Source organism: Coccinella septempunctata, chromosome 3 (assembly GCF_907165205.1).
Source record: "Coccinella septempunctata chromosome 3, icCocSept1.1, whole genome shotgun sequence".
NCBI classification, from domain to species: Eukaryota; Metazoa; Arthropoda; class Insecta; order Coleoptera; family Coccinellidae; genus Coccinella; species Coccinella septempunctata.
In genome coordinates, this window is record NC_058191.1 from 38,604,793 (window position 1) to 38,615,265 (window position 10,473).

The 10,473-nt window shown below is 34.9% G+C and overlaps 2 protein-coding genes across 5 annotated transcripts; one reads left to right on the forward strand and one right to left on the reverse strand.

Annotated features, from left to right (window-relative positions):
* Nucleotides 1-3,890: 3,890 nt before the first annotated feature.
* LOC123310036 (heparanase-like) lies at nucleotides 3,891-8,787 on the reverse strand. Of its 4 annotated transcripts, none has more exons than XM_044893392.1 (10): nucleotides 8,648-8,787; nucleotides 7,791-7,996; nucleotides 6,992-7,185; nucleotides 6,328-6,501; nucleotides 6,046-6,274; nucleotides 5,823-5,959; nucleotides 5,582-5,760; nucleotides 4,530-4,671; nucleotides 4,316-4,439; nucleotides 3,891-4,149 (listed from the first exon to the last, which is right to left on the reverse strand). In XM_044893392.1, exons 2-10 carry the CDS (start codon nucleotides 7,976-7,978, stop codon nucleotides 3,993-3,995), a joined length of 1,524 nt encoding a protein of 507 aa, XP_044749327.1. In that variant the 5' UTR covers nucleotides 7,979-7,996; nucleotides 8,648-8,787; the 3' UTR covers nucleotides 3,891-3,992. The 4 variants fall into 4 exon arrangements, with proteins under 4 accessions (XP_044749327.1, XP_044749326.1, XP_044749328.1 ...); XM_044893391.1 differs by lacking the exon at nucleotides 8,648-8,787 and adding an exon at nucleotides 8,324-8,463; XM_044893393.1 differs by lacking the exon at nucleotides 7,791-7,996 and having other exon boundaries at nucleotides 8,648-8,785.
* LOC123310037 (ubiquitin thioesterase otubain-like) lies at nucleotides 8,652-9,852 on the forward strand. Its single transcript, XM_044893395.1, has 4 exons — nucleotides 8,652-8,788; nucleotides 8,924-9,223; nucleotides 9,287-9,472; nucleotides 9,585-9,852. The coding sequence occupies exons 1-4, from the start codon at nucleotides 8,687-8,689 to the stop codon at nucleotides 9,804-9,806; spliced, it is 810 nt and encodes a 269-aa protein (XP_044749330.1). The 5' UTR covers nucleotides 8,652-8,686; the 3' UTR covers nucleotides 9,807-9,852.
* The last annotated feature ends 621 nt before the right edge of the window (nucleotides 9,853-10,473 follow it).

Sequence of the window (10,473 nt, forward strand, 5' to 3'; positions counted from 1 at the left end):
ATTACTATCCTAGGATATAGAGTGCATAGAATTTGTTCCGAAGATTCTGGAAAACCAAAGAGTTGATGCTTCAATAGAGAATTGCGCTCCAGAGAGCTCTTCGAAGTCAACTCGAAAATGAAAAGTGGAAAAACAAAAAATATTATTTTCTCCTAAACAGGGCCAGATATTTGAAATTTTGGTATGAAAATATAGGTTTTCGAACACGCTGAATATATTGCGAGCCTTTTCGGGAGCCTATCTCCCTTCGTATAGATTTTCATCTTGAAAATGGCCTTTTTTCAAAAATTGCAATTTTCAATCTGCGATATCTTCTGTTATATTCGTCTGATCCAATTGGGATTTCCGGTTATATAATCAGCGTTGCCTAGGCTTCCACCCTAGCACAAAAACTCGATTTCGAAAATCTCGATTTTTTGGGTCAAATATGAGCAAGGGGTTAGACCCCCCTAAAATCACCTATTAGCTACTCTGTCTAAAATTCTGGATGTTCTATTACTGTTCTCGGATATAGAGTGCATAGAATTTGTTTCGAAGATTCTACAAAATCAAACAGGTGATAGTTTAATAGAGAATTGTGCTCCAGAGAGCTCTTCGAAGTCAACTCGAAAATGAAAAGTGGAAAAACAAAAAATATTATTTTCTCCTGAACAGGGCCAGATATTTGAAATTTTGGTATGAAAATATAGGTTTTCGAACACGCTGAATTTATTGCGAGCATTTTCGGGAGCCTATCTCCCTTCGTATAGATTTTCATCTTGAAAATGGCCTTTTTTTCAAAAATTGCAATTTTCAATCTGCGATATCTCCTGTTATATTTGTCTGATCCAATTGGGATTTCCGGTTATATAATCAGCGTTGCCTAGGCTTCCACCCTAGTACAAAAACTCGATTTCGAAAATCTCGATTTTTGGGTCAAAAATGAGCAAGGGGTCAGACCCCCCTAAAATCAACTATTAGCTACTCTGTCTAAAATGCAGGATGTTTTATTAGTGTTCTCGGATATGGAGAGCATAGAATTTGTTTTGAAGATTCTAGAAAATCAAACAGTTGATGATTTAATAGAGAATTGTGCTCCAGAGAGCTCTTCGAAGTCAACTCGAAAATGAAAAGTGGAAAAACAAAAAATATTTTTTTCTCCTAAACAGGGCCAGATATTTGAAATTTTGGTATGAAAATATAGGTTTTCGAACACGCTGAATCTATTGCGAGCATTTTCGGGAGCCTATCTCTCTTCGTATAGATTTTCATCTCGAAAATGGCATTTTTCAAAAATTGCAATTTTCAATCTGCGATATCTCCTGTTATATTTGTCTGATCCAATTGGGATTTCCGGTTATATAATCAGCGTTGCCTAGGCTTCCACCCTAGCACAAAAACTCGATTTCGAAAATCTCGATTTTTTGGGTCAAAAATGAGCAAGGGGTTAGACCCCCCTAAAATCACCTATTAGCTACTCTGTCTAAAATTCTGGATGTTCTATTACTGTTCTCGGATATGGAGTGCATAGAATTTGTTTTAAAGATTCTACGAAATCAAACAGTTGATGATTTAATAGAGAATTGTGCCCCAGAGAGCTCTTCGAAGTCAACTCGAAAATGAAAAGTGGAAAAACAAAAAATATTATTTTCTCCTAAACAGGGCCAGATATTTGAAATTTTGGTATGAAAATATAGGTTTTCGAACACGCTGAATCTATTGCGAGCATTTTCGGGAGCCTATCTTCCTTCGTATAGATTTTCAACTTGAAAATGGCATTTTTTCAAAATTGCAATTTTCAATCTGCGATATCTCCTGTTATATTTGTCTGATCCAATTGGGATTTCCGGTTATATAATCAGCGTTGCCTAGGCTTCCACCCTAGCACAAAAACTCGATTTCGAAAATCTCGATTTTTTGGGTCAAAAATGAGCAAGGGGTTAGACCCCCCTAAAATCACCTATTAGCTACTCTGTCTAAAAGTCTGGATGTTCTATTACAGTTCTCGGATATGGAGTGCATAGAATTCGTTTTGAAGATTCTACAAAATCAAACAGTTGATGATTTAATAGAGAATTCTGCTCCAGAGAGCTCTTCGAAGTCAACTCGAAAATGAAAAGTGGAAAAACAAAAAATATTTTTTTCTCCTAAACAGGTCCAGATATTTGAAATTTTGGTATGAAAATATAGGTTTTCGAACACGCTGAATCTATTGCTAGCATTTTCGGGAGCCTATCTCCCTTCGTATAGATTTTCATCTTGAAAATGGCATTTTTTCAAAAATTGCAATTTTCAATCTGCGATATCTCCTGTTATATTCGTCTGATCCAATTGGGATTTCCGGTTATATAATCAGCGTTGCCTAGGCTTCCATCCTAGCACAGAAACTCGATTCCGTAAATCTCGATTTTTTGGGTCAAAAATGAGCAAGGGGTTAGACCCCCCTAAAATCACCTATTAGCTACTCTGTCTAAAATTCAGGATGTTCTATTACTGTTCTCGGATATGGAGAGCATAGAATTTGTTTTGAAGATTCTAGAAAATCAAACAGGTGATGCTTTAATAGAGAATTGTGCTCCAGAGAGCTCTTCGAAGTCAACTCGAAAATGAAAAGTGGAAAAACAAAAAATATTTTTTTCTCCTAAACAGGTCCAGATATTTGAAATTTTGGTATGAAAATATAGGTTTTCGAACACGCTGAATCTATTGCGAGCATTTTCGGGAGCCTATCTCCCTTCGTATAGATTTTCATCTTGAAAATGGCATTTTTTCAAAAATTGCAATTTTCAATCTGCGATATCTCCTGTTATATTCGTCTGATCCAATTGGGATTTCCGGTTATATAATCAGCGTTGCCTAGGCTTCTATCCTAGCACAAAAACTCGATTTCGAAAATTTCGATTTTTTGGGTCAAAAATGAGCAAGGGGTTAGACCCCCCTAAAATCACCTATTAGCTACTCTGTCTAAAAGTCTGGATGTTCTATTACAGTTCTCGGATATGGAGTGCATAGAATTCGTTTTGAAGATTCTACAAAATCAAACAGTTGATGATTTAATAGAGAATTCTGCTCCAGAGAGCTCTTCGAAGTCAACTCGAAAATGAAAAGTGGAAAAACAAAAAATATTTTTTTCTCCTAAACAGGTCCAGATATTTGAAATTTTGGTATGAAAATATAGGTTTTCGAACACGCTGAATCTATTGCGAGCATTTTCGGGAGCCTATCTCCCTTCGTATAGATTTTCATCTTGAAAATGGCATTTTTTCAAAAATTGCAATTTTCAATCTGCGATATCTCCTGTTATATTCGTCTGATCCAATTGGGATTTCCGGTTATATAATCAGCGTTGCCTAGGCTTCTATCCTAGCACAAAAACTCGATTTCGAAAATCTCGATTTTTTGGGTCAAAAATGAGCAAGGGGTTAGACCCCCCTAAAATCACCTATTAGCTACTCTGTCTAAAATTCAGGATGTGCTATTACTGTTCTCGGATATGGAGTGCATAGAATTTGTTTTGAAGATTCTACAAAATCAAACAGTTGATGATTCAATAGACAATTGTGCTCCAGAGAGTTCTTCGAAGTCAAATCGAAAATGAAAAGTGGAAAAACAAAAAATATTATTTTCTCCCAAACAGGGCCAGATATTTGAAATTTTGGTATGAAAATATAGGTTTTCGAACACGCTGAATCTATTGCGAGCATAGATTTTCATCTTGAAAATGGCATTTTTCAAAAATTGCGAATTTTGGAATTTCACTTGAGATTTCGTCAAGACCGAATGGTTCATTTCCTGCACGGGTCACCGAAATGTTTACGAGTTCGGAGAAACACGCAAAAGCTCCTGACATGTCTGTGATTTTCCAATTTTTCCTCCTGGGCAAAACAGTGCAGCATAATAATAAGAACAAATTTACTAATATCTGATTTTATTCGTAAAATTTTCAACAATATAAAATATGACCCAGAAATGGATGTGTATACAAGTTGAGATGAGTCAAAAAATGAACTCTTTCAATAACAAATTCTACTTTTCGTCGGTACAATCCAAAAAACTATCGAAAATGGTGGCATGAGCACATAGGGTTTAGCATTCACGATTGTGTAATTGAAGTGAGGTAATTCGTTTGACGGTGTGAGCCTCAGCAGTACACCACTCGAATAAACGTCCCTATAACAAAAACAAATAAACATAACATAAAAACATACAATAAATGTTCAACTGCATCTACATAGCTCCTTTTTGATTCGACTCCTTTCATATGAATATGGCAAAATAATGCGTAATGATTGCTCTGATGCTCGCAAAAAATACAGAAGTCAAAAAATAAACCTACTTTCCTAGAAGTGATCCATTGCTGGATATAGTGTATGCAACGATCTTTTGAGAAGTTGGAATATCATCGTCCAAACCCAGAATTCGTATTTTAGCAGGAGTATCCTGCATATTCATTCCGTAAACTGAAAAAAAACAAAATTCTACTCTAGTGTCACTGTGAATAGCGATTTTGAAATTGCTAATTCATAGAGGAGAGGACATTATAGACTTACCAGTTATCAGGGAAATAGGATTTTTTCGGATAGCATCGCTGGTACAGTGACAATAAAGTCTAACTTTACTGGAAGTCGCATTGAAGCAATTGATCACTTGTGCCCCAACTAAGTTTTTGTAGAGTACACTGATCCAGTAGTCCTGTGAATAAATTAACTTTGTAAAATGTCCTATTTAATCTTCTCTCTGAAAATGAGGATGTTCTATCGATGTCCTAGGATATGGAGTGCATGGAAGTCGTTTTGAAGATTCTATAAAACCAAACAGTTGATGATTCAATAGAGAATTGCACTCCATAGAGCTCTTCGAAGTCAACTCGAAAATGAAAAGTGGAAAAACAAAAAAAAATATTTTCTCCTAAACAGTGTCAGATATTCGAATGTTTGGTATGAAGATATAGGTTTTCGAACACGCTGAATCTACTGCGAGCATTTTCGGGAGCCCATCTCCGTTCGTTTAGATTTTCATCTGGAAAATGGCATTTTTCAAAAATTGCAATTTTCAATGTGCGATATCTCCTGTTATATTCGTCTCATCCAATTGGGATTTCCGGTTATATAATCAGCGTTGCCTAGGCTTCCACCCTAGCACAAAAACTCGATTTCCAAAATCTCGATTTTTTGGGTCAAAAATGAGCAAGGGGTTAGACCCCCCTAAAATCACCTATTAGCTACTCTGTCTAAAATTCAGGGTGTTCTATTACTGTTCTCGGATATGGAGTGCATAGAATTTGTTTTGAAGATTCTACAAAATCAAACAGTTGATGATTTAATAAAGAATTGTGCTCCAGAGAGCTCTTCGAAGTCAACTCGAAAATGAAAAGTGGAAAAACAAAAAATATTATTTTCTACTAAACAGGGCCAGATATTTGAAATTTTGGTATGAAAATATAGGTTTTCGAACACGCTGAATCTATTGCGAGCATTTTCGGGAGCCTATCTCCCTTCGTATAGATTTTCATCTTGAAAATGGTCCTGTGAATAAATTAACACAAAAAGGACGATAATATTATTGTAGAAAAAACCAAATTAACATTTTTTTTTCAGCTTACAGGATTTGGCTGCAGATTATCCGATATCAGAGCGTAATTTCCATGGAAAACTGATTGTCGAACAACAGCATCCAACCCTTTTTTAGCTGCTACTCCAAGCTTGTCCAACCATATAAAGGAAGCTATAAATTTATCGGAGAACATCGGTGAACCGCCACCCCATGCCGATGATGTTTCAGCTAGGAAAATTTGGTATTTATTTTTTCAGGTTATTTTCTATAGGAATATTCACCAAACCTACCTAGCCAAACTTTCTTATCGCCCGTGTTCGTTATTTTCTGAATCTGTTTGACTACATCGATCTGCCAATTCAAAATATCGAAAATTGCTGGATCTAGAAAATCGGATTCTGTCGCAGTTCTGCCGTTGAAATAATACCTAAAAATCGACAGCTGTAACTCGTCTTGTGTTTATAGGAATTTCAACAGGACAGAACTGTCCAAAACTCAACTTCGAGTACTTACTGGTGCCAACTGACAATGTCGACAGCGCCTTTACCATTCTTCAGGAAATCCTCCAAGTATTTCATACTCTCTTTGTGCTCAATTTCGGGCCTCGTGGTATCAGGACCAATGACATACGATTTGGCGTATCTCTCGTATTTCTTAAGAATCCGTTTGAGCATTCTGAAATCAGCAGCTAACTGGCTGGCGTTAACTTCGTAGTTGAATGTGTGACGGAAGGAATTGGGCTCTTCAAACATTCACAGTGAAAAAAATCAAAAATCGTGAACGAAAAGTTTTTACCATTCCCCAGCTGCCAATTCACATTCAGTCTGTGTCTGTCCGAGAATTTGATGAGTTCCTCTGCATTTCTCGAGTCCCAGGTGTTATTCTGAAATCTCCTCAAGACGTTCAGATCGAATACCATTTCTAAATTGGATTTTTTGGTCAGGTTGTTCAGGAGTAACCAGTCCTTACCTAGGGAGATAGTCATGCATTAAGATGAGAAATAGGGGTTTGTTTCCTACTTTGTGTTCAAATGGAACCTGCTGACCTTCACTTGGCAGTGATCAGACAGAGTGATCTTGACGAATTTTTAACTGACCCTATTTTTTTGGGAATTTTTCGAAGGTCACCTTTCGAGTCGCGTATCTTCCAGAAAAATCATCACAGATCGGAAAGTGATGCACATTCCGAAAAAGCAACTCTTCTAGTAATAAATCTGAAAACTACAGCCATCTCGAAGCAACTGTTTGATATTGACGAATTTTTAACTGACCCCATCTTTTTTTTGGGAATTTTTCGGAGGTCACATTTCAAGTCGCGTATCTTCCAGAAAAATCAACACAGATCAGAAAGTGATGCATATTCCGAAAAAGCAACTTTTCTGGTAATAAATCTGTACTCTTTGTATGTAGGTGTGTATTATTCTTCATATAGTAATGATGAGAAAACTTTTGGACCTTACCGTACATCGAGAAATTTGCTGTTGCTGCATAACTACAAAATTCATGGGAACATTGTTCAATCTCCTCTGAATAATTCGAAATTGAATTAGATTTTTCTCCATTCGGTACAAAGATCAGGCGATCAGCCATATTTCCGCCAACTCTAAAATAAGCTGGGGAAATATGACTTATCATTTTCACCAGTTTTGGATCCCTGAAAGGATGAAACATTGAGTAAACAGTCCATTGAAGTTACTCTTCTAAAAATATATTAATCTATATATCACTAGACTTTTTCTTTGAAATTGCGGATGTCGATTATTTAGAATATTTTTGATATATTTTCTAAAATGCGTTTTTTTCGTAATAATAAGATGAAAAATGATTTGGATATAATAAGGAAGTAATATAGACCATATTATGCCCAATTTATGGCATAAATTGATGTCGTACTGTCTTAAATATGAATACCGATATATGTATGTTCTTCATAAAAATTAAAATTTGCATCTCATTAAAAAATACTAAGTCTTTATTTTTGAATCTCTGCCCCAATTCTTGAGATGTGTATAATCTTGAAATCATGAATCAGGTTGTATATTCTAAGCATTTAAATTTATATGCACTATTTTCGCAGTCTTTCTATAAGTACCTAGGTAGGTATTAGATACCTACTATTATTTAGAACAGTCCATTCTAAATTGAGAACACAACTGACGTGGTAATAATAATATGCTTAGTACTCAAATGAACAGTTTCAAGTATAGGTACCCTAAGAAAATACCAACATGTATAAATCAAGTTAAATTTACTACTCACGACATATTGAATTTCTTGAAGCCATTCTGAATTACTGACGAGTCCAAAGCCACACTCAGAAATTTTTTGTCGATCTTGGAAATGATAGGTTGGTAATTATCAAAAAAAAGTGTTAAACTTCTACCAGAAACTAGAACCATGTATGAACTCATAAAAAAATTAAAAAAGATCCACGTTTTGAAGCCCATTTCCCTTACTATTCTGATCTGAAAAATTTATCCGCAAGATATCAATTATTGTGCTATTCTAAATATATACTTCTAAATGGAATCATGCATTTGTCTGACAAACAAAGCATATTCGAAAAGATTTTACACCCAAAATTGCAACGATTTATTTAGATCACAATTGGTTGGATGAAATTGGGGGCCATTGTTTTGAATGAAAGCTTTTTGAGTTAATTTGAAATGTACAAAATATTCAACGGTAAATCATAAATCAAATGGAAGTATGAAAAAAGATTGAAAAAATAGGGCTTGCAGAGTTCTAATGTTCATGCTTCCACGATTTCATCAAAATGTGATTTTATGCACCTCAACCATGTAATTATTAAGTTAAATGAAAGACGCTATCAAAATATACAAGTTCAGAAATTTTAGATTTTTATTAAAGTATTATAAAACCAAAGATAGAGAGAAATCTTGAATAAAATTAAATAAAATATCCACTGTTGTGCTGTCAGTGAAATTTTGTAGGTTAACCAAACTTCAAAACAAAGAGCTATTTTATACCTACTCACTAGATCTACAATTCACAGAATACTTCCAACAAAACCTCATTAATGAATGTCAGTTAATTAGTAAAAGATTCTATGATAGTAAACAAAAATCCGCAAAAAAAAATATTTTTGTCATTACCGATTTAAGTTCTTTATTTCTCACTTGGAATTCGAAATAATGGGCGACGAAGCGAAAAATTCATCCACTGCCACTGAAGATGCCCCACAATATAATCAGGATGAGTTAATTATGGCTCAACAAAGGCAAATTGAGAAAGAAGTATGTAATTCACAGGGTTAATCTAAGGAATGAAACAAGTCATAACAATGATTGTTTAATTATTAATCTGCTGAATGAAATCATTGATAACAAGCAACGAAGAGATAACAAGGTTCTCATATTTGTTGTTTTCAGATTTCAGAAACTATACCTCTTGTAGGAAATTTAGAAAATATCTTGTCTTTAGAAAATGAATATTCACATGACGCTGTTTATCAAGAAAAAATACGTAATTTATCTCTTAAATATGGGAACATACGAAGAACAAGGCCTGATGGCAACTGTTTCTTCAGGGCATTTAGTTTTGCTTATATAGAAAGATTATTGGATAATAAAGTTGAATTCGATGCCTTTTACAAAAGAGCTGAAAAAAGTAAAGATGTTCTAGTGGAGCTTGGTTTTCAGCAATTCACGGTTGAAGATTTTTATGATACTGTAAGTAGTTATATTGCAATAATGAAATATGATGAATTGATTTACATCATATGTAATTTATAGTATATGGAAGTTTTGAGACGAGTAAGAGAAATTGATAACACAGATGATGCTAAAGCAGAATTGCTGAATCTGTTCAATGATCAAGGATACTCCGATTATATGGTAGTTTACTTACGACTACTGACTAGTGGCCAATTACAGAAAGAAAAAGATTTTTATAGCTGCTTCATTGAGGGTCATAGGACTGTAAGTGCTCAAATCTTTCTGAATAATATTAGGGCAGTTGCAAAGAATACTTTGTGCAGATATGAGGCATAAATTTTATGCTTATTTATTTTTCTGCCTCCGATCCTTTTAGGTTGAGGACTTCTGTCATCAGGAGGTTGAACCTATGTATAAGGAGAGTGATCACATACACATCATTGCAGCATGTGCAGCACTGGAAACGGGGGTGCGTGTTGTTTATATGGATAGGGGTGTTGAAAAAGCGGTTACAGAACATGAGCTTCCCGAAGGTTGTGTTCCATTTGTAAATCTCCTATATCGTCCCGGGCATTACGATATTTTGTATTCTGTTTAAATCATTTGTTACTTTCAACATGTTTGCAATAAAAGTCTTTTCTAATTTCATAAGTGTTATTGAGCCAGCAAAATTGATTTGGTCCCAATTTATGAAGTTAGTCGATATTAATTTCATAAGACTCTCTTTCTGAACTGAATTAACCACAATACTTGGGAATGACCAGGGTTTTGAACTTTTTGTTCTCATCAGAGTAACACAACACTTATGTTGATGAGATAAGTTATGGAGTTTACGAAACAATATCAAATGCTAACAAACATAGAGAATATTGGATTGATGTGGATACTTGATGAAAATCCATAGGAAAGTATTATTTAATCAAGCGCCATCTAGGAAAAGAAGGGACGACTAAATTGCCTCTCCATAACCCCTTAGCTATGGCTCAGGTTGGGTTGACGTTGTGGATAATGCAGGCTCTTAACATTCCAGACATACGAAAAGCATAGCAAAAGGTATAGCAGGCTGTCTCTATATATAGGGTTTTCATAAATTATCGTAACAAAGTAACTCAACTGCAAGTAATGCCAACTGCGAAGTTACAATCAATTATAAACATCCTGTAAATATTTGATACGCTGAAATAACGAAATACAGTATGTTTTCGAAGGTTAGGTAGTCTTTTTTTGACAGAAATGAGATAAAATATTCAAGATGGCGGAGTTAT

Bases quoted from the DNA above. Each gene is read 5' to 3' on its own strand.
- LOC123310036 (XM_044893391.1), bottom strand. The intron at 5,960-6,045 runs GTAAGTACTCGA...GTCGATTTTTAG, and splicing joins GACATTGTCAGTTGGCACCA to GTATTATTTCAACGGCAGAA. The intron at 4,440-4,529 runs GTAAGTCTATAA...GTTTTTTTTCAG, and splicing joins TCCTATTTCCCTGATAACTG to TTTACGGAATGAATATGCAG.
- LOC123310037 (XM_044893395.1), top strand. From the start codon at position 8,687: ATGGGCGACGAAGCGAAAAATTCATCCACTGCCACTGAAGATGCCCCA. The intron at 9,224-9,286 runs GTAAGTAGTTAT...TGTAATTTATAG, and splicing joins TTGAAGATTTTTATGATACT to TATATGGAAGTTTTGAGACG. The intron at 9,473-9,584 runs GTAAGTGCTCAA...CGATCCTTTTAG, and splicing joins TCATTGAGGGTCATAGGACT to GTTGAGGACTTCTGTCATCA.